This window comes from Vicia villosa, unplaced genomic scaffold (assembly GCF_029867415.1).
Source record: "Vicia villosa cultivar HV-30 ecotype Madison, WI unplaced genomic scaffold, Vvil1.0 ctg.000048F_1_1, whole genome shotgun sequence".
Classification (NCBI taxonomy): domain Eukaryota; kingdom Viridiplantae; phylum Streptophyta; class Magnoliopsida; order Fabales; family Fabaceae; genus Vicia; species Vicia villosa.
Window position 1 is genome coordinate 57095 of NW_026704980.1, and position 23465 is coordinate 80559.

The following is a 23465-nucleotide window of genomic DNA, read 5'->3' on the forward strand; positions in this document are numbered from 1 at the left end:
ATTATTGCATTAATGGTTGTATGTTGTTTTATGACAATGAGTTTGGTACTCAAGATGGATTGTTGGAGGAATGCAAATTTTGTATGAGTCCAAGATATAAAGTTCGCAGTAGAGCCATTAACACTAATCAAGACCGTGTAGCAGAAAAGTCCATGTTTTATCTTCCGATAATTCCAAGGTTAAAAAGAATGTTTGCTTCAATGCACAGTGCAAGTCAGATGACATGGCATCATACAAACAAAACAAGTCCAGACACTATGCGGCATCCATCTGATGGCGAGGCATGGAAACACTTTGATCGAATACATCCTGATTTTGCCGCAGAACCTAGAAATGTCAGGCTTGGATTATGCTAAGATGGTTTTGCTCCTTATGTTCAAGCGTCGGGAAGTGCGTATTCTTGTTGGCCAGTTATTGTAACCCCTTACAACCTTCCTCCCGAGATGTGCATGACAAAACCATATATGTTTTTGACGTGCGTCATTCCAGGACCTTCGAGTCCAAAAGCCGGAATTGATGTGTATTTACAACCTTTAATTGATGATTTGAAGAGGTTGTGGATTGGTGGAGAATGGACTTATGATATATCACGTAAACAAAATTTTACTATGCGAGCTTCCTTGATGTGGACCATCAACGACTTTCCAGCATATGGCATGTTGTCTGGTTGGGGTACACATGGCATAATGGGTTGCCCGCATTGTATGAAAGAGACGAAGGCGTTTACGTTGGATAAAGGGGGGAAAAGCTCGTGGTTTGACTGTCACCGCAGATTTCTACCAAAAAATCATCTGTATAGAAAGAACAAGACAAATTTCATAAAAGACAAACAGGTAACTGTCGCGGGCGAAAAATCGTTTTGTTCCTCTTTTTTGTGGGATGAGACACCTGATGCCTTCTTTGGGCTCGAGTGCTCAAAAAAATGATTTTTCTTTTGTATCGACCAAACTTTTTATTATTTCCAAAGGAGGAAAAGGAAAAAAGCTGCAATAACCTAAAAGTGGGGGGAGAGATCTTTGGGTAAGAGGGTTGGTTATACGAAGGGAAGGTATTAGCACCCAACGTATCTATAGTACTCTATAGGTTTCTTTGCTTTGTTTTTCATTCCATGTTATTGAGAGGTTCTGTTGTGAAATAGGTGGGACCTAAGGTGTTTGTTTGATTATGCTCGCAAAGATCATCGCGATCCTCTGCATACATATCCCTTAGAGGGAATCAGAGCATCTGTAGCTCGGGGTCTACGGGTGCTATGGTTTGAATGGTTTTTTGTGTTTTGTTTTGCTCGCCAAGGATCGACCTTGTGCCTACGTATTCTCAAAGGGATGTTGAGAAAGTCAGAGCAATCGTAGTTCCCACTTATGCTAGTGGAAGCAAAGGAAAATAGACAAATGTCGTCTAAATGCTAGATGTATCTAATCTATATCATCACATACATCTGTTTGATTTTGTTTGTTTGTTTAACCAGCCTTGTGGCAAAAACTTTCAATGAAGTCAGCCTTGTGACAAAAAGTTTTGATTAATCAGCCAGCCTCGTGGCAAAAGTTTCAATGAAGTCAGCCTTGTGACAAAAACTTTGATTAATCATCCAGTACGGTGGTAAAACAGTTTGATTGATTAGCCAGCCTTGTGGCAAAAAAGTTTGATTGATTGGCCAGCCTTGTGGCAAAAAAGTTTGATTGATTGATTGTTTGTGATGATATAGAAGAGATACTCCTAGCATAGAGATGAAAAATGTCTAATCTCCTAGGGTATTTGATTTGGATTATGGGGATGCTTATAAGAAGCCCGTGGGTCCTTGTACGAAGCCCAAGAGGAGGCTATCCGAGGGTCCTTGCATTGTAAGCCCAAGAGGAGGCTATGGGAGGGACAATCCAGGGTCCTTGCATTGTAAGCCCAAGAGGAGGCTATGGGAGGGTCACTCGTTTGTACAAAGCCCAAGGGGAGGCATGGTATAGTTGGTTTGAGCTCTTAGAGCGATTTCACCGGGAAACCATACTCTATGTCCTAACCTAAACTAGGGAGATTCTTTGCACGAAGCCCAATAGGAGGCTATGGGGAACCTAGTGTTGTACTAAGTTGAATAAGCATATAACACAATCACAAGTATGAACAAGTACGAACAAATATGAACAAGTACATGAACAAATATGAACAGTTATACATATATGACAAAGTGTGTGTATATAATGGAGTTTATGAAGGAAATATACCTGTAAGCATGATCCATTTGTATACACAGGGCTCGGGACTCACACTCGGGGAGAGGTCCACTTGAGTTTATTCAAAGCTATGTAAACAGGTATTTACAAAAGGGCTTGGGACTTATACCTACATGGAGGCCCATGATATTTTTTTGGGAAGATTTAAAGAAACCTTCATTTTTGGTTTGTTATTCAAAGTTAAAAACAAATTGATTGAGATATGTACAAAAGGCGTACAATGAAATACCTAATTTCATGTACTAGAGTGGGTATGTACAAAAGGGCTTGGGACTTATACCTACGTGGAGGCCCGTGGTATATTTACAAAACATGGTTGATCGTTTTATTTACAGACGCGTCGTTTGTTGTTTTGAAAACAGTTTGAAAAGTATTGTTTTGAAAGAGTTTTCTGTACAAAGAAAAACTGTATAAAAGGAAAAAGGAGTGGGTCTTATACTCTCTAATATTCGAGAGGCCCCACATCGTTTTGAAAATCAATTGATCAATTAAAAAGATTTAATCAATAGTTTCAAAAAGAAATGGTTTATTGTTTTGAAAAGAATGATCGTTTATTTTAAAATGATTTGAATTTTGAAAGAAGTTAATTTAATCAAGATAAACAAAAAGATTGTCTTCAATTGACACTTAGATGATTAGGGTTTGCTCGAAAAATATTTACAAGTGATTAAGTTTGAGAAATCAAGTGAAAAACAATATTTAAAAGTATTAAAAAAACACTTAAAATATGTTATTTTAAACTTAATTAAAAATGTATTAAACAAATATATTTTTGTGATTTTTTTTGATATTCATAAAATACATATATTAAATGAGAAGTGTGCAAAAAATGAATAAAAAATGAGTTAATTTGATTGGTTAAATTAATGGTTGAAGTTGTGAAGAAAATGAAGAGAAATAGTGATAAAAAAGAAGGGTTTGGTCCCATAGGGACTTGAACTCGTGACCCTGAGGTCACTACTCAAAACAAAAGCCAACTGAGCCACGCTTGTGGCTTGTAATATACACGCGTTGAATTAATTATATTTTAAATCAATTTCCAGAAATCCTTTGAACCAAAAACGCGCCAAGAACAACACTCCAACTGAAATTTGAAAATCTCTAAAACTGTGTTGTTTTGATCAAGCAAAGGGTCTATCTCACTCGGTTTTTCACAAGGAACATGATGGTGATCTCAGAATTCATTTATTTTTGCTCTAAAGGGGTCAATTTTCGCATGAACATGAAGAACCCTAGAACTGAAATTCAATGTGAAATCGTGTATGTGCAAGTTATGATGCAATTGATTGAGGGTTAATGATCCTCATAGGTGCAGAAACAAGATGGTATGCTCACATTTCATTTATGATGCGTGGAAGTATGAATTTGAAGTTCATGAGCACTTACCTTAAAAACGGCACAACTGAGAATCGAATTCTTGCTTGGAGGTGTTACAGAAGTTGTTTGATGATCTGGATAGCTTCAATGAACCTTATGGAAGGTGTCTGGATGCTTGGAACCATCTGAATTCATCTGGGCATGGCCATGGTACCCGATCTGCATAAGCTTCAAGAGTGAATCAAATTTGATGATTCTGAGGTTATTGGCTATATGTGATGGATTGGATAGTTCATATGTGATATATGGATGATGTTAGAAGTGGTAGTTTGGACAGAATTGAGCCTGAACAAAAATTGGCATGATAAGTCTCATGTTATGCATATTTGGAGGTGAGATGATGATTTTGAGTTTTCAGGTGTTTTGGGGTGTATGAGTGATTCAGACACATCATATATGACATTTAGAAGTTGTGGGAAGCATCACTTTGTTCAGAACTTGCAAGGTTTGGAGGTTGAGTTTTCTACCTCACTTTGAAACACATGACTTGTAATTCAAGAAAGAAGAGAGAAAACCTATAATTGTGAGGTTTTGGTGTGATTTGCAATGAAGTTTGGACCTCTATTTATAGGCCAAGAGTTCTGAATGCAGAGCTTTGCAACTTGATCAAAGTTTGATGATTTGGCTTAAGAGATAAAAAGGAATCTTTTACATTTAATGCAAAATGGTTAAAGTGACCAAACCATGGTTAAAACTCAAGCTTCTTATCCTCTTCCATTCTGATCTCAAATCAGAGAAAATATCTTCAATTATTGCCTCTTTGCATCATTACTTGGATTATAGGCAATGTAGTCTTGAAACTTAGTGAAAAATGGTGAAAATTCAAGTGAAAATGATCACTAAATGCATAATTCACAACCATAGCTACACTCCATATTTTTTCATGCTCTTGGACATTTTGGAAAGCTCATGTTGCATACTTCAAAACCCTAGTTGAAAGTTTCTTCAAGACCTTTAAGGAAATGGGTGAAAAAGATCCATGAACTTTGAGAAAAATGAAGTTTTAAGTGAAGTTTTCAAAAAGTACCAACTTTGAAGCTCCATATCTCTTAAATGGTTGATCTTATGGAAAAAAATTATATGTGTCAAAGTTGTTTATTGGATCAAAATCTACAACTTTCATGTTGGAAGTTTTTTTCAGTTTGTAGGTGAAATTTTGAGAAATTCCCTTTCAAAGTTTGGAAAAAACCATTGAAAAACACTTAGAATTTTTCTAAGTATGGAAAGTCAAACTTTTGACTTTTTGATTCTTGATTGATTTTCTTGATTTTTCTTGATCAAATGACTTCATATATCATATATTGATGATTCAAAACTTCAAAAGTCATGGTTGACCAAAATTCCCCAAAAGTCAATGGTGATCTTGTTGAGTTGACTTTTTCAGTCGAATCGCGTTTCTGGAGATTTCAAATGAAACAGGCTACCCTCACCAAATGAATGGTATGAATGAATCATATTGAAGCATTAGAGGATATTGAGCCATGGTTTGAGTTGTGACACCATGTCCTGATTAAAAAGTCAGTTATTCAGTGAATCAGGTCAAAAAACCCTAATTGTCGATCTGATGAAATTGATGACTGTGGATCTTGAATTGAGATGTAATTTCCATTGGATGTTGTCATAGGGATTATTTGAATATGATTGAAACCTTTGATTGACTTCCTGGGGATTTTTAGGGTTTCCCAAATGTGATCCCTGATTTTAGTCCCTGATAGTTCAAAACCCTGATCTGAGGATTTGTCTGATCAATCCTTGTGTAGGAGATATTATGAGCCAATGGATTAGGTCAAAATGATGCACTTGAGGTCTTGATATCATGTCCCAAGCCATTAGGTCAAATTCTGAGCAAAAGTCAGGAGTGTGCTGTCTTCAGTCAAAACCCTAATCTGGTTGGTTCAGAGCCTTTGAGCTTATTGAAATGAATCTGAGGACCAAATGTTGATTGTTGATGAAGATAATTCTTTTGAGATGAAGGGAGAACAAAACCCTAATTGATTGTTACTTGTACTGATGAGTGATTTCCTGATTAAATCCTGCTGAGTCACAAGTAGCAAACACAAACTATGCAATTTGTTAGAGATGCAAATGATGCATATGCAAATGATATGAGGTGGTATCTTAGGTCAAAAATTGGGGTATGACAGTAAGAGATATGCCTCCGCCCCGATTGTCACCAGGTGCTGTATGGGACAAAGTTTGTGGGCTACCAAAAATTACAGATACTGGAAAGGCATGTAGAATTGTAGGATATGGGGTCGATCACAATTGGACAAAGAGAAGTATATTTTGGGATCTTCCATATTGGAAAGATAATTTGTTGCGCCATAATCTAGATGTTATGCATATTGAGAAGAATTTTTTTGATAATGTATTTAACACTGTGATGGATGTTAAAGACAAGACGAAAGATAATGAGAAGGCTAGACATGACATGGAAAAATGGTGCAATCGAAAAGAGTTGGAGTTGAAGCCTCAACCAAATGGGAAATTATTGAAACCGAAGGCTTGTTTCAGTCTGACCTCCCAAGAAGGTAAAGCGGTTTGTCGATGGTTAAAAGAATTGAGAATGCCCGACGACTATTCTTCAAATTTAGCAAGGTGTGCTGACGCTAACACTGGGAAGTTGCATGGTATGAAAAGTCATGATTGCCATGTTTTTATGGAACAATTGCTACCAATTGCATTTGGTTCTCTACCTAAACATGTTCTTAATCCACTGACTGAAATTAGTCAATTTTTCAGAGATATTTGTGCTTCAGCTTTAAAAGTAGATGACGTCATTAAGTTGGATCGAAATATTCCAGTCATTCTATGCAAGTTGGAACAAGTATTTCCGCCTGGTTTTTTTGACTCCATGGAACATTTACCTGTGCATCTCGCCTATGAAGCTTATCTTGGAGGACCTGTTCAATATAGGTGGATGTATCCGTTTGAAAGGTTCATGGGTGATTCAAAACGATCAGTGAAAAATAAGGCTAGAGTTGAAGGATCGATATGTGCACATTACTTGCATCGAGAAACATCACATTTTTGCAGTCACTATTTCAAGCATTTGATGTTAACTCCAAGAATCATTCCAAATCCTGTCAATGTTAGTGAAAGGAGTCAATTCACTTTATCGTCTTCGGGCTTCCAGGCCGTCCATCTGGAAAAAAGGGTGTGCATTGGTTGACCCAACAAGAAATGCAATCTGCCCATGTTCATGTCTTGATCAACTGCGTTGAAGTTAAACCATTTCTTGAGTAAGTATACATACCCCTAACTTTTAATTTTCTTTACAATCATAAAACTCATTACTCTGAAACTTATAATGTGTTCTTTTTAGGGAATTCAACAACACCTATTTTCATACTACCGGTGTACAATCAACATCCGGTGTCATCCATGCTCAATTCCCAGCATGGTTTAAGGAGAGAATGTATAGCATTGTTGCACCGACTCCCGAAATACTCCATTTGAGAAACTTGTCTCAAGGCCCTATTCAAAGTGCAAATGAATGGCACACATACTTCGTGAATGGATATAAATTTCACACTCATACATGGACTGAAGGGAAAAAGACCATAAACAGTGGTGTTTTTGTGAAAGGAGTTACAGATGGTGGTGAAGATGACTTCTATGGTTTTGTCAAACATATCTATGAGTTGGTGTACACTTACTTGGACTCGGAAAATAAAGTTGTCTTGTTTTATTGTGAATGGTATGATCCAACTAGAGGCACAAAAATAGATAGGACATATGGTATTGTTGAGATTCAAATGGACCGGAGGTACAAAGAGTATGACCCTTTCATAATGTCACATATTGTTAGGCAAGTTTACTATGTTCCTTATCCTTCATTTGTGCCACGTAAACGAGGGTGGTGTGTTGTCATAAAAACAAAACCAATGGGTCATATTGAATCTGACGATCTAGTGGAAGAAGATCTTGCTTTCCAAGTTGATGAAGTGGAACAAATTAATGATGTGGTTGCAGATGAACAAACTACAAGTTTGTCTGATACAATGGTTGAGGGGCATCTAGTTGATTCGTCTATATTGGATGAAGAGCATGAAGATATTGCATCTGAGGACAATATCACATCAAATGATGAGAATGATGTGGATGATGAGCACGAAGATTTAGAATAATGAATATGTGTTGTTGAAAATGTATTTTTATAATTTCACTTAATGAACTATGTATTGAATGTGTTAATGACAACCAGTTGTTGAGATTATATTTTTATAATTTTACTTAGTGAACCATTTGCTGAATATATTTATATTAATTGTGTAATCTCTATAAATAGGTAAAATGCCACCCCGACTTGATAAAGGTAAGGGTGTAGCTGATGATAGTGGTAAGAAGAAGCACCAACGCCCACGATTAGTAGTATGTCAGTCACCTCAGTTGGCCACGTGTCCTCCCCCGCAGAGTCAGGTTAATCGTATGTCCATGGCCAGTACTCAGGGTTTTCTGCCACTACTCTCCTCTCAGTATCCATATGACAGTCCGTCTTTTATTACCCCACCACCACCTGGTTACCCATCCTTCCAGCAGACACAGATGCCCCCATCCTTCCAGCAGACACAGATGCCCCCATCCTTCCAGGAGACACAGATGCCCCCATCCTTCCAGCAGACACATGTGCCCCCATCCTTCCAGCAGACACATGTGCCCCCATCCTTCCGGCAGACCGGAGGATCTAGTTTTCCACCTCCCACACAGACTGGTCCCTCATCTTTCCAGCAGACTGGAGGATCTAATTTTCCACCTCCCACACAGACTGGTCCCACCCCACATCCCCCACATGTGCCCCCACAGGATGATGATCAGGCGGAGGATGAGACTGTGGAGGATGAGGCTGCGGATGATCAGTTGGATGGGAGTGATCTTCGAGGGGATGATGATCCGAGTCAGATTCATATCATTGACAGGAGATTTTTTATTAGGCCCGAAGGAAGCTCGTAAGTTTCTTATTTATCAATTTTTATTTAAGTATACATTTCCATTTTTTATAACTTTATAATTAAGGTTAATTCAATTAATGTTGTTTAGATTCACGCCGAGTCGGACTGCTGCCAAAGTTATAAGTTATATAATTCAGCAGAATTATAAAAAGCTTATAAAGACTTTTAAAGATGTTAAGGGCGATGATAGAGATCATTGGTTTGCGAAATTTCAGGTATACTTAATTTATTGTTTAAGTTATTGTTATATAAATAACTTTTTCACTACAATTATCTAACTTTTATTTTATCTACTTTTAATGCAGGAAAAATGTGTGTGGGAACCAATGAAAGAGAGACAGATTAAAAAAAATTATTATGGCAGAACTGCAAGACGACTTTCTGACATGCTACGACGTGTTAGAAAGCGTTGGGAACTTCATGGCATCCGTCCTAGTTGGATAGGAGAAGAAATCTTTCGGGAACTTCTTAAATATTGGGAGAGTGATGAGTTTGCGGCCAAATCTGAAAATGCAAAGAAGATGAGACATTCTGAAAAGGGTGGTTGCCTTAATGCTGTTGGAAGTATAAGCACTGCTGAGCATGTTCGTCGCATGGTAATAATTATTACCACTTCTCAAAGTTATAATTTCAATTAATAAGTGATATTATTAATTATAGTTTATTTTGTTATTTAGACTAAGGAATTAAATAGACCTCCACTTATGACCGAGCTGGTTGCGAGGACTCGGAAAAAGAAAACAGGAGCTTTTGTTGACAGTCGTACACAAAAAGCTATGGTAAGTTATTTAAGCTATCAGTATTATTTTTTTAAGCTATCTGTATTATTTGGTTAAGCTATCGGTATTATATTTGGTTAAGTTATCGGTATTATTTGGTTAAGTTGGGTATTATATTTGGTTAAGTTATCGGTATTATATTTGGTTAAGCTATCGGTATTATTTGGTTAAGTTGAGTATTAAATTTGGTTAAGCTATCCGTATTATATTTGGTTAAGCTATCGGTATTATTTGGTTAAAGTTGAGTATTATATTTGGTTAAGCTATCCGTATTATATTTGGTTAAGCTATCGGTATTATTTGGTTAAAGTTGGGTATTATATTTGGTTAAGCTATCCGTATTATATTTGGTTAAGCTATCGGTATTTCTTTAAGCGATGAATTGTGATGTATTTGGTGGTGATTGTGAAGTGCCGATAAAGTGTTGATATATATGAATCAAATTGGTGATCAAAGTTAGAATGTATGTGTTATAATGTATGAGTTAAATCGGGATTATTATTCTGATTTATTAATTAATTCCGACAGGTAGAATGTATGTGTTATAATGTATGAATTAAATCGGTATTATTATTCTGATTTATTAATTAATTCTGACAGGTAGAATGTATGTGTTATAATTTTCATGTGGCATGTGACATGTTGTGGCGTGAAAATCATGTGGCAACTAAATTTGTGGCGTGAAATTCATGTGGCAACTAAATTATATTTAACTTTTTTTTGTATGTGTAGGATGATTATCAGGCATTGCTTGTACAATTTCTGACTGCTAATCCTCAGTATACTCCAAGACCGGGAGAGCCGCTTCATCCAGATGTAGATTTTTATCTTTGGAGTAAAGTCATTGGCGGCAAGGGGCCTAACGGGTGTTTTTTTGGTGGTGGAAATTTGGCAGGCACCTTGAGATCTGATGATAGAACTCTATATCAAAGAGTTCTCGACGGGGAAGGAGGTTCACGTCTTGTAACTTTAACAGATGAACAGAGAGACACTGTAAGACAATTGGCGATAAATGAGGTGAGGCGTGAGGCGGCGGAACGTGAAGTGGCACTGAAAGCCCAAATGGAGGCCCAAATGAGGGCAATGCGGAGTGAGCATCAGCGGGAAATGGAGGTCATGGCGAAAAGACAATCGGATATGGAGGCACAAATGCGACAATTTATGCAATCCTTTGGTGGAAACCAAAATATGGGGAGTTCTGCGCCGACTGATCAGGAAAATCTAAATGAGGATGAGTTTCCCGACCCGGATTGATTGTTGATTTAGTTTAGTTTTTATTTTGTTGTTATAACTTTTAATTTTGAATTTGTGTAAACTATTAATTAAATTATAATTACATTATTTAGTAATATTAGATTTATAATTTTACTTTCTTAATTTTAATATTAGATTTATATTTAGTTTATTGAATTAATTTATAAATTTTAATATATTTAGTTTATTAATTATATATATATATATATATATATATATATATATATATATATATATATATATATATATTTGGTTTTTTCAAAAAAAAAAAATATTAGTGACGTGATTTCCATGTCACTAAGTAATGACATGAAAGTCACGTCGCAACATTAGACATTAAATGCGCATTTCAGTTGACTCCTAGGCAAATTTAGTGACGTGATTGCCATGTCACTAAGTAGTGACATGTAAATCACGTCGCAACTAAAGTTGCTTTTCTGACCCAAACGCTGCTACGCCTGCTCTGACTGAAAATGCATTAATCTCTGACCCAAATTTTGCGACGTGATTTTCACTTCACTAAATAGTGAAGTGAAAATCACGTCACTAAAAGTTGCCACCTTGCCTCCTGCGACGTGAATTTTCACTTTGCAAATATTGGTTTGTGATGTGATTTTTTGGTTAGTGGCGTGATATTCACGTCACTACTGAGGCTGTTTTTTGTAGTGTCGGTCCTTTTGATCCCATACCGCGTCTTGCTATTGGAAGATTAAACAATCAGAAGGATATCACATGAATGGTTTAAAATAAAACCTAAAAATTCAAAACATAAACAGATCAGTTTGGGTTCAAACAACTTCAAAATTAACCTCTGCATAAAACAAATGAAACTTATATCTTCAAAACAACTTACATTATTACGACTCTTGATAGCGGATCTGGATTTGTTTTTGGAAGATCTTTGCAAGTATTATTCCGGTTTGTAAGTTGATGTCACAAATCAAAGAAGCCCTAACCAGAAAATGAAGAAGATGAACAAAGAACAAAGAAAAAGAGGAAGAAGAGGAAGATGATGCATCGGCACAAGGGAGAGAGAAAGGAGAAAAAGAAAAGAAGAAGATGAAGCATCGGGAGAAGGGAGAGATAAAAGAGAAAAAGAAAAGAAAGAAGCTTGATAGAAGAGAGAGAAGGAAAAGTAGAAAATGAAAAAGAAAAAAAAAATTTCAATTGAATCATGTGACATCATCCTTTAATCCAAATCTAACAGGCAAAAGCATAATTTAATAACCATGTAGTTGAAGTTGAACAGTGTGACATCATTAGTTATAAAAAGTAAATTTTGGACCAAAATTACCCTCATTTTGTTGAGGTGGCAAAATTATAAAAAAGGGTAAAGATGAGTTTTCCAGAACATCTAATTTTCTTATATTATAGATATTATCCTAAAAATGTTTTTTTAATCAATTTGACGTAGGATCCAAATATAACATTTATTTTAATTTGGAACTCTATTGTTTTTCTTTTCTATCTTGCTTTTACGAAACAATTAACAATTGCAACCAATTGTCAACTTTTCCTATCCAACAAACTTGATATTTTCATTTGCACATCCATAAAGCAAATGTTACATCTTTTGTGCCTCATTTACTGCTTCTTGCTTAACCATCATCACAATAGATTTCAATACCAACTCAAATCGACACATAACCCAAAGGACATACGTTTTGGCTCCAATTTTCCATTTCTTTACTCTTTTTTTCCTTTGACTATTTCATATTTTTGTTCTTTACTCCTTCTCTGCCTTCTACTTTTCAACTACATAGATATATTTATACACAAAATTATACAAATTTCATCAAAAAAATTCTAATATATTATACGCAAATCTAACCATCACTACTTACATGATACAAACTTCAATAAAAAAATGCATAATTTGAACCAATTCATACAACCCAATATAAAATAATAAACAATTTAATTCATATGTGTACCTTAAATAATGGATTTGATGGAAAAAACTAAAAGGAACTTTGAAACCAAGAAGTCATTTGAGTCTTGAAAGTGTTGATTTGTGTTAAAAATGAAAGCTTTGAGAGATTTTGAGGGTTTTAAAGTGTGGAACCATGGCTTGGAGAAAGAGAGAATGGAAGAGAGAAAGAGTGAAATTTGTTGAATCTGGAATGTGAGAAAGGAAACTAAAGTGGTGGTATTTAAAGCAAACTTGCGAGGTGAAAAACACTTCGCCACTTTTAAAGTAGTTGAGACTTGCTAGGTGATTTTCACCTCGCAATGTTTGTGTCAGTCAAACATCCACCTGCCACACTATGCCATCCGTAAATGCCAGACATAATTTTTCCCCAATTTTTTTAAAACATAGTTGCGGAGTGTTTTTTACCTAGCAACTTTTGCAGGGTGTTTTTCACCTAGCCACTTTCTTTTCAAAAATTTCAAATTGTGTCATTAGTAAATGTCAGACATAATTTCCCCCCATTTTTCTTAAAACATAGTTGCGGGGTGTTTTTCACCTAGCAACTTTCTTTTAAAAAATTTCAAACTTTCCCGCCGTCTGTTGCGAGATGGAAAAACATTTATTTATTTGTGAGGTGAAATACACCCCACAAGTGCATTAATTTGCGAGGTGACTAACACCTGACAAACTCACCCCGCTAATACGCTTTTTTTGTAGTGGACTAAGGAGTTTTTGCAACTAACATACAATGTGAGACTTGAACTTTTTCAATTCATCTCCCTATATTGGAATATATACATAATATTCCAACAGTTACTATTTAATTTGTTACGAAGTTGTCACCTAGCAAGTCTCAACTACTCTAAAAGTTGCGAAGTGTTTTTCACCTCGCAAGTTTGCTTTAAATACCACCACTTTAGTTTCCTTTCTCACATTTGTTTCTAGAAGAATTTGGAGTAGTATTTTGACTTGGATAGGGATTGACTCCTTTTCGACTTTAGATGAGTTCCTGGACTTTGACAACGTTCAAGACAAGGTGAAGATAGTTAATAGCAAGGTCAAAATAAACACTATTTAGATAGCAACCATTTGGAGTATTTGGCTCATGAGAAACGCGATCATTTTTTACAACAAGTCTTATTGCTATGATGTGGTGTTTTCGAATGTAATTTTTCTTTCCTGGAGATGGTTGGCATTAGGCCATTCTTTGCACCATAATAGCTTCTATGATTGGTACAAAGTGCCCCTTTCTTGTTATAACACTGTTTAGTGTTTTGTTTTTGTAAGGGCTGCACCCCTAGTGCAATATCTTATAAAATTGCTTTTAAAAAAAAAAAAAAATTGTTAACGGTCACTAATTTAATTTGATATGGTGTTTTTCCTATTTAGCTACGGCTATCCTTGTAGCCAAACACAATTTTATTTTTGTAGTGAAAGTATTAATAGAACGACTTACCCCCAAACCGCATTACAAGCATGCAATGGTTTAATAGAGCAACATTTCAACAACCGAGAGGTGATGACGATCAAGGATAGGGTGTTGTTACAAACAAAACAAGCAACTCAGAGACTTGTAATGAACTACACTGATCCAATTAAGTACTGAACATACACACTTATATATTATTTCCATTATGCGCACATAGTGCATGTCATTACATAGTTCACATTAACAACATAAGCAAACATTGACAACTAGAAACAACATAAGGAAAAGACCACACACATAACATCAAACATAAAACACAGTAGTCACAGCAACAGACAACAACGGTCTTTATTCTTAATACCATACTTGAATGATGATATCACACACACACACACCCCACATTTAACTTTTCTGAGGTATTATACCACGAAGAGAACGCCAATTCTCAAGAATGAGCTTCACACCACCGATAATATAGTCATCTGCTCCAGTCGGGTTAAAGCTGAGAAGTGCATAGTAATCTCCTTTGAAAAGGTAAGCTTCATTGGTCCTGTGAGAAGCGAAAGCAGCATCCACTCCATTTTCAAAGATTGTTCCAGCAAGACAAGGGAAACCTGCACTAATGCTCTTGATACTTTGAACAAGATAGTTCTTCCCATAGTCTATTTTAGCATACTGGTCTCCCTTGAAAATGTAAACTTCTTTGCCAATAGTTGATCTGAATGCAGCGTCAATCCCGTTTTCAAACACCGTTCCTGCGAAAAAAGGAAACGTGTCGGAGATTTTCCTAGGACCAGAGATGATTTTGTCATCTTCGGTGTGAGGAGCATAGTCTATGAGAGCAGTAAGGTTCTCATAAAAGATGAAAGCTTCGTTGTTATCGGTGTTAAAGGCACCATCAACTCCATAGGTTCCAAACACTGTCCCAGCAAGGGATTTAAACCCAGCAGGAAGAGGAGAAGGGCCGCTCAAAAGTTTATCGTCACCGGTTCCGGGAGCATAATTCAACAACACAAACTTATCATCGATGAATAAGTAAGCTTCACTGTTTACAGATGAACGAAATGCAGCATTAATGTAACCTGGTTTTGTCATCTTTTAGATATAGTAAAGATTGTAGGAAGGTTATGTTGTGAGCAAATACAGGAAAGTGAAGAGGGCTTTATATAGAATTCAGTGACCAAATAAAATCATTAAATTTAATGAGGGAAAAATATAATAATAATAATAATAATAATAATAATAATAATAATAATAATAATAATAATAATAATAATAATAATAATAATAATAATAATAAAGATAAATATAGTATAGGACAAAAGCATGATTGGCATGAATAAACTAATCTGTTGTAGTAAAAGCATGATTGGTATGAAGAAACTAATCTGTTGTAGAAAAGGCATGGTATTCAAAGAATTGGCATTAATGCAACAACCCAACCCACGCAATAGAGTTCGTGCAAACAATAATATAATGAAGACAAAATTGTTTGTTCCCCAAAGGCTTTAAGCAATCTTTTCTTACGTAAATTACATATGTGTTTCCCAAAGTGGCTATTTAAGTGACTTTTATAATTAAAGGTTGATAGTCATTTTTCATAATAGAAAGATTCCAATCAAAGCTATGAAATTAGGGTTTTCTACACTAAAAGAGGAAGAACACTAAAAGTTAAGAGAAATAAAATAAAAGATAAAATAAACTTCATTTGATTTGATTGATTTTGCCATCTCTCAATGAGTACATATATAGTAGTAGAAGTGGATTGTAACTAAAAGCCCAATAACTAATTAAAGTCCACCTCAATAATATTTGAAGGTCCTAAGAACATTCTAAAAAAGCATTACAACTTAAATAACAATAATGTAAATTCTACTTCTAATTAATCACAATTCATACTCTATCATTGCTAACCCCTTCAAAAGCATCCTTATCCTCGAGGTTGTAAAATAACACTTAAGATGCTAAATTGTTGTGGCTACATTACTCTTTCCAGGATCCCACACAATGAAGAGAAAAACTTCAGACCATAATTGCTCTTCCCCCACAATTCTCATGTCTGGCCTAACATTATCACGTAACAAAGGCCAAGTGAGATTCCTTTCTCTCTTGTATTTCGGACATAATATTGCACCTTTATCTTTCGCATCATTCACCAAGCCTTCGATGAAATTAGCCGATGATTATGATACAACTGACGTGATATGATAGTCATCCTCGGGTGGTCCAACACTTAGTTTCGCTACCTTAACCTTCACTTTCTCGACTAAAGCATCAACCACTGATTCCATTATCAGTACAACCTTCACAGCAGTACACCTCTAACCACTGCATGAAAAACCTCCTTTTATGATGTTTGCAGCAACCAAATCAAGATCAACATCTTCAAGTACAATGCAAGCATCTTTTCCTCCCAATTCCATTTGTAGAGGAATCATACCTGACTTCTTTGAAATTCTTTCATCCCTTTGTAGAGAAATTTTCGACACAGCAAGATTGACAGGATAGTTAAAAGGTGGAATGGCTAAAATAACTCCTAATGGAATCTTAGAAGTGATACAATATTTAGTCATTTCATTTCCAAGAAAGCTATCAAAAACCAAAAAATTTCCCTCTCCAAGAATCCTCACTCCTTCAAAACAGTAAGAAACCAAATCACCAGATCTTACAACCTCAGTGACTGCATCTTTAGTTGGATTTGCTATTTCTTTGACTAGGCATTCTGCAATTGCAGCTTTGTGTTCTTTCAAAATTGCTGCAGCCTTGTGAAGAAGTTCAACTCTTTTCCAAAGTGGAGTTTTCGCCCATGATTTTTGTGCCGATTTTGCTGAATCCATAACCTTATTAACCTCTTCTTGTGAACAGGCGAGTAACCCAAAGCTCTGACCAACATCATGAGTCCAAGGCAAAAAAACATCAAAGGTAACACAACTTGGTGGAGTTTATGAGGTGGACAATTTCTGGAGAAGCTTAGGAAATGATTCTGATCCAACTCTCTAAAAGGTTTCTTTGTAAATCTCTAAGCTTTCTGCTGCTCATAATCCTCCTTCATCATATCCATCTGAGATGCTTTCAACTTCGATTGAAGTAAGGTTTTTATAGCTAATAGTTTTCCAAAGAGAAGTAATGGTTATGGGTGTTAACTTAACAACAATAACTCCTCTTTTATCAGCCTCTCTCAAGAACATGTGTCTATCATTTTTACTTCCAGCACAACACACAAACAAATTACCAGAAGTTACGAGCCTCAAATCGTGTTGAATTCCACTAATTGCAACATCTAAATTCCCGTAAATCAAAACAAGAACCATTTTACTCTCATCTAAAAGCTCAGCCAAAGTCATATGAAACCCATGTTCAACTATTCTAGCTTTCTTACTCTTCATTAAGCTATCAAAATCTAAATCAAACAAAGAATTAGAATTAGAACCTAAATCACCATCTTCGGTGAAATTTCTCGGAGTTTCATCAGAATTCCCTGAAAGTCTCTTGAGTCGCTCGATTTCTTCGGCATTGTCGACTTCATATGGTTGAAGCTCTTCGTGAATGACTTCAGAAATATCCTCTTCGCAGGATTAGTTTTGAGAAGACCTTGTTTAAAGAACTCTTTGCGTTTGAGGGCGATTACTTTGTCAATTTCACCAAACAAATCGTCTTGAGAGGATTCAGTAGAGGAAGCTTCGCCAGAAACGTCATTGGCGTCATCGACAACGGCGAGGTAAGTGGCTTGGTTGTTTTTAAAATCCTCCTCATTTTCTTTATTCAACAAAGCCCCAAAATACTGATAATCTTTAGGCTTCATGGAAGGCAAAACACCACGAGCTTCTATAGGAACGTCAAACTGCTGACCAGGATTCTCTTCAGAAATTTGATAAAGCGGAGTCCCCATAGGTGTAGGCGTAAAAAGAAGCTTCCTTGCAGGAGTTCTAATCGGCATCAAGTTCCTCATCCGTCAAAGGACGATTCGTCTCCTCAATATCTCTCTTCAACGCTTCCTCTCTCATATAATATCAGCATAAGTCCTCACCGACGGATCCAACATCTTCTCTCCAGCCACAAAAGCATCATGCCTATCCGACGAAAGAAACTGATTCAACCTCCACCTCCAGTAATCATCTTCCCTATCAATAATCCTCTACGGCTTTTTAAACACGTTCTCCTCGGAATCATTACTGGCGGAAGGCATGTTTTTCAATACAGATTTTGGGGCGGTATATGAAGGCATTCTGCAAGCAGCCTCATTGTCTATGGTGAGATTCTCGTCGTATTCGGTAGCGGGGATTGAAGTGAGGTATGAGTCTTTATCGCTTGCTTCATATAGATCAGTGTCGAAGGTGAGTTCAGTGAGATAGGCGAGTTGTTCCTGCATCATTTTGCGCTCTTCTTGGGTCTTCTTGATCTCGTCATCAAAAACCATGGTTCTGGTTCGGTTTGGGTTATATGTGTTTCCAGGAGGTGATTGAGGAAGAGTGAAGGTGGGAGATGTTTGTTCATATGTAGCATAGATTTTAGGTTTTTGTTGGTAATGAGATGTAGGTGATATGGTTTTGTGAGATGTTTTCTTAAAACAGGGATGAGACACTTGTAAGTGCTTCTCAAAATCTCTTCTATTACCAGAGTGGGTTTGACATTTGTTGTAGTGGTATAATAATGAGATGTTGAATAGGATGTATATGGGTTAGTATTAGGTGTATGTGGTGAAATCCCATGATTTAGATACAAACTTGGTGATGATGATCCAACATGAGTGTAATAAGGTGTAAAAATTTTCCATGGAAAAGATGGAAAGGAAGGAGCGGTTGGAGATGTAAAAGAGGGGTTTGTGGGATAGGTAGGAGGAATACTCCATAGAATATATGAAGGTTGATCATAAAGAGAATCCATAGGAGGATTTGAGTACATGGATGATAACACCAATTGATAGGAAGATTTTCCTATCAAAGCTATGAAATTAGGGTTTTCTACACTAAAAGGGGAAGAACACTAAAACCAAAGAGAATTAAAATAAAAGATAAAATAAACTTTATTTCATTTGATTGATTTTGCCCTCTCTCAATGAGTACATATATAGTAGTAGAATTGAATTGTAACTTAAGGCCCAATAACTAATTAAAGTCCTCCTCAATTATATTTGAAGGTCCTAAGAACATTCTAAAAAAGCATTACAACTTAAATAACAATAATGTAAATTCTACTTCTAATTAATTATCATCCATACTCTATCAGAAAGATTTTATAAATTTCCCAAAATGACTCTTAACTTTTAAATGGATTTTTATAAGCAGAAAGCTACTATAAAATTATTAAAAACAACTATAAATTTATTTGAAAAATAAATAAATATTAGCATGTTTAAAAACATAGTAAGGGGAACGTATAATAGTTGAGAAAAGTAAAGAGAAAACATAAAATTAAGGAAAAAGAGAGAAAAAATGTGAGAGGTGAACTTTTTCCTAGATAAATTAATTTCTCTCCAACGAATTATATAAAATTTTAAAAGTAACTATCAACTTTATAACTTTATGATGTCGTATATCTTTTATATGTTGGATAATGCTAAGTTGTGTTCTAAGGATATAAGTTAAGATTTAATTGAAATTTTTTTTTTGGAATTTGTGCATTGATTTTAATGAAAGTATAAAATTAATTTCTTTAATCTATTTTTTAAAACATAATTTTTAAAAGTAGATTTCTTAACTTGTGCCATCGGGATACAAGTTAGCATTACCCTTATATTTGCTATAGATAAATTGTTAAAAAAAAAAAAAACTAAATGAGATAATGTAAATTTTTTTTCAATTTGTTTGGAATGAAATTTAAGTTGATCATTGTTTAATGCATTTTATTGCACATTATTCTATGATTGTAGTTAGATATTTATCTAGTTTGTTTTGTTTAATTTTACTGTTTTATTATGTTTTTAGAATTAAGTATTTGTTTGCCTTTAATTTTTATATATATATATATATATATATATATATATATATATATATATATATATATATATATATATATATATATATATATATATATATATATATATATATATATATATATATATATATATATATATATATATTTATATATATATATATATATATTTATTGTTTTCAGCTTTAGCGGTTCTTTGGTACCTGTCCACTGTGTGGATCATAACTAGAGCTACGGGATGCTGTTATGCGGATTCGGATATGCGTTGGAAAGTTTAGGGAAAGAGCTACAACTTTTTTGTTGATGCCAAAAGCTGATTCGAAGTGCGTCTCACATAATTCATTGAAGTTTCAGAGTTTTGAAATAATTAGTTTTAAGCCAATTTTAGGTCGATTTTTAATGTTTTTCGACCTGATTGAAATTAGATGGGGAAATCCTAATTTTCATTATAGTTAGTGCAACCGAATATTGTTCATTACTTTGAAATACACTATTCATGATTTTATTTTCAAGAGTTTTGTACGTTTAATCATGGAGAACTAATTTCAAGAGATTAACCTGCTGTAATGAGTTTCCTCCGACACTTTGAAGTTCTTTTAATAAAAATTGATCTAGTTATTAGCATTTTTGTTATATAAGAAGAAAAACACATTTCAAATCATAGATTTTAAATTATTAAAATATTGGATTGAATCTTGTAAAAGAAAATATAAATGAGTTGTCAAAATATCACTCTAAGGTTTTGAAATAGAACATGTTCCTAAATGAGCTGGCAGTGTCTCACAACAGGGTATAGGCGTGTAATGATATAATGAAGCCAAATTTGTTGGTTTCCCTTACATTACATTAAAGATGGCATTTGTAATAGCTGTGTATCTGACCATAAAAAACCAAATGGATTACCCAAAATAGGTCTCTGAGCGACGTTCATAATTAAAGGTTTTTAGTCAGTTTTCATGTGATTAAATGTAAGAATTAATACAACAACCTACTATCACCATATAGTACAAACTACCAATAGAGATACGAATCAATGTTTTCCATTATCGCTCTCCGAGTGACGTTCCTATGTTAAAGGTTTGTCGACATTTTTTATAAAATAGAGATTCGAATCATATTTTACGGAAAACAACACATGGAGGAATGGGATATATGCAACGACATCCTAAAACTTACAAATTCATTTGAAACCACGATCCGTAGCAAAATCATGTGTTGCACGAGTTTGTTTATAATAATAATAATAATAATAATAATAATAATAATAATAATAATAATAATAATAATAATAATAATAATAGTAATAATAATAATAATATATTATTTTTATTATAATTATTATTAAGGTCATGCTAACGAGTGCCCTCGGGATACTGATTTACAATTTCAAATAAAGAAAATATCTTAGATTCAATGCATTAAATACACAACATTCTTAAAAAAAAGTTAATTATTTATGTTTTTAATGCAATGAATACAGATATTTTGGGTAAGTGTTAGCCGGAGATTTCGACAATCCGAGTCGAAGTAATTTAGATAGTATATTTCGAAAGAAAAGATAGGAAATGGTTGTGCAAGGCTATTTCTGAAAGTTTCTTCGTATGGGAGTTTTTTTTCTCTACGTTGAGTTGGAGCTTAAGCTAAAATGTCCTCGAAGTTTCAAAAAATAAGGACTGAGGATAGTTCGAGATATTTCGAAGACATTTATTTCGATAAGTCATGTTGGTTGCGTTCCAGAGTTTCGAGCGGGAATATTTGAATTTCAAAGTGATTCGTTTCAGCCAAAGGGATGCGTGGAAGCCTCCGAAAATCAAAATACATGCAAAGGAGCAACGTGACATTTCGTTAGAAAAAGAACGGTTAGGGTCAAATTAGTATAAATAGGAGTCTTAAGGTTAGGATTCAGGGTGTTCAACTTGTACAAAATCACTCAAAATATACTCAAGTACCAAGCGTAAGAGAAAAAGTTTGCTGAGAATGTACGTTTAACACCAGTATTATTTTCAATGTTATTTTCACTTTATTAATACAAGTTATTTATACACCTTCGTCGATTTCTTTTATATTACAGTCGAAGCCTTTAATGTTTTTAATCCCTTTTTATATGTTCTTTTACTTTCTTGTCAATTTTAAACTTAAAAACCTTTGTCAAATAAAGTAGATACACAATATGAATTTAATCATAAAGATAATATCACTTAGACACGTGTCCTAGGATCAATCTAGTCGATCCTGTAAGTTATTAAACATATAGTATTTGAAGGACTAGCGGTTGTTTACCCATAAATCACTTAATTTTTTATAGTGATATATCTTGTTGAGAAAAATACAAAATTATTGCAAAATGTATTTTTCCCAACCAAAAAACAAATGTCTTTGCAGGTGATAGCTTTTGATGTTGCCGTCATAACTAATATTTTTGCAACAATGACTATTGTTGTTACAAACAGGTCTTTATCAACAATAAGTTTTGTTGCAATAAATTGTTTCTTTATCTGCGATACAACGCTTATATCTCATCAACAATTTTTTTTGGTATAATTTACGTTTTGCAACAACTTATGTCTTTTAAAAAAATATATTTATATTTATTTAACTTTATTTTAGAGTTTAATTTTTTTAATTTAAATTAACATAACTATTCAAAATTAAATATTTTAGATTAAAAATTACAATACTCTTGATGCAATTTTTTTTAACAAGAAACATAAAAACAAATGAATATGACATTAAAATATAAATTGTCATGCATTATAGTCATTACACATTATCTTATGCTCATAAAAAACAAACTATAAATTTACATTTACATAATTAAAAATAATATTAATTTATAATTAATTGCATAAAATAGTTGAATAAAATAGTTGAAACATCATTTCTTGACCTGCAAATTCAACACAATTAAAAATAATATTAATTTAAAAGCTACTTTTATTGCGTATAATGTTATGCAGAATAACAATCAGCTACTGGCTGAAGCAGCTGAACTGGATGTTTTGCTGCGGGGCTGTTCGCCAATTCCTATTATTGTTGATCGGGTTGTCTGGCCGTTTAACTCCAGAAATTAATTTTTGGTAAAGTCTTGTTATGCAAAGTTGGAGCAAGGGCGGGATGGTGTTGACCTATCAATGCAATTAAAAGAAGCGCTTGGTTTTATTTGGAAATCCAAAATTCCGCATAAAGTTCAAGTTCTAGGATGGAGATTAATACATGAGCGAATACCGACGCGGGATCTACTGCAACGGAGGGGCATTATTGAGGATTTGGATAATTGCAGGCGTGTTTTTTACAATGTTGTCGTTGAGTCATGTAACCATTTATTCATACACTGTATAGTTGCTAGAGCAATTTGGGGGTTGATTTTCTGCTGGCAAGATTTGAAGAAGAATGATATTGAGATTCATTTAGGGGATTCTTGTTGTAGCTTTTTCCTTAAATTCCACAATGCCCTGTTGCGCAAGGCTTATTGCTCTCGAGAAGGTGTGATTTGGTTGACAACGGTGTGGTGTATTTGGAATTCTCGTAACGGGATTATTTTTAAGAACGAAGTGGGTGATGTTGAGGAATTGGTTTTCAAAATCAAGATGCATTCTTGATGGTGGCTCCAAA

The 23465-nt window shown here is 34.6% G+C and overlaps 2 protein-coding genes across 2 annotated transcripts; one reads left to right on the forward strand and one right to left on the reverse strand.

The window, feature by feature from the left end:
* Positions 1 to 9069: 9069 nt before the first annotated feature.
* LOC131623065 (uncharacterized) lies at positions 9070 to 11214 on the forward strand. The gene is made up of 4 exons (XM_058894092.1): positions 9070 to 9144; positions 9226 to 9327; positions 10060 to 10522; positions 11207 to 11214. Exons 1-4 carry the CDS (start codon positions 9070 to 9072, stop codon positions 11212 to 11214), a joined length of 648 nt encoding a protein of 215 aa, XP_058750075.1.
* A 2879-nt stretch (positions 11215 to 14093) lies between these two features.
* Positions 14094 to 15041, reverse strand: LOC131622982 (albumin-2-like). Its single transcript, XM_058893987.1, has one exon. It carries the CDS (start codon positions 15015 to 15017, stop codon positions 14325 to 14327), a length of 693 nt encoding a protein of 230 aa, XP_058749970.1. The 5' UTR covers positions 15018 to 15041; the 3' UTR covers positions 14094 to 14324.
* Between the last annotated feature and the right edge of the window lie 8424 nt (positions 15042 to 23465).

Excerpts from the sequence above, each read along its gene's own strand:
- LOC131623065 (XM_058894092.1), top strand. The coding sequence starts at position 9,070 with ATGAGACATTCTGAAAAGGGTGGTTGCCTTAATGCTGTTGGAAGTATA. Across the intron at positions 9,145-9,225 it reads CTGAGCATGTTCGTCGCATG|ACTAAGGAATTAAATAGACC; the intron begins GTAATAATTATT and ends TTTGTTATTTAG. Across the intron at positions 9,328-10,059 it reads GTCGTACACAAAAAGCTATG|GATGATTATCAGGCATTGCT; the intron begins GTAAGTTATTTA and ends TTGTATGTGTAG.
- LOC131622982 (XM_058893987.1), bottom strand. The coding sequence starts at position 15,017 with ATGACAAAACCAGGTTACATTAATGCTGCATTTCGTTCATCTGTAAAC.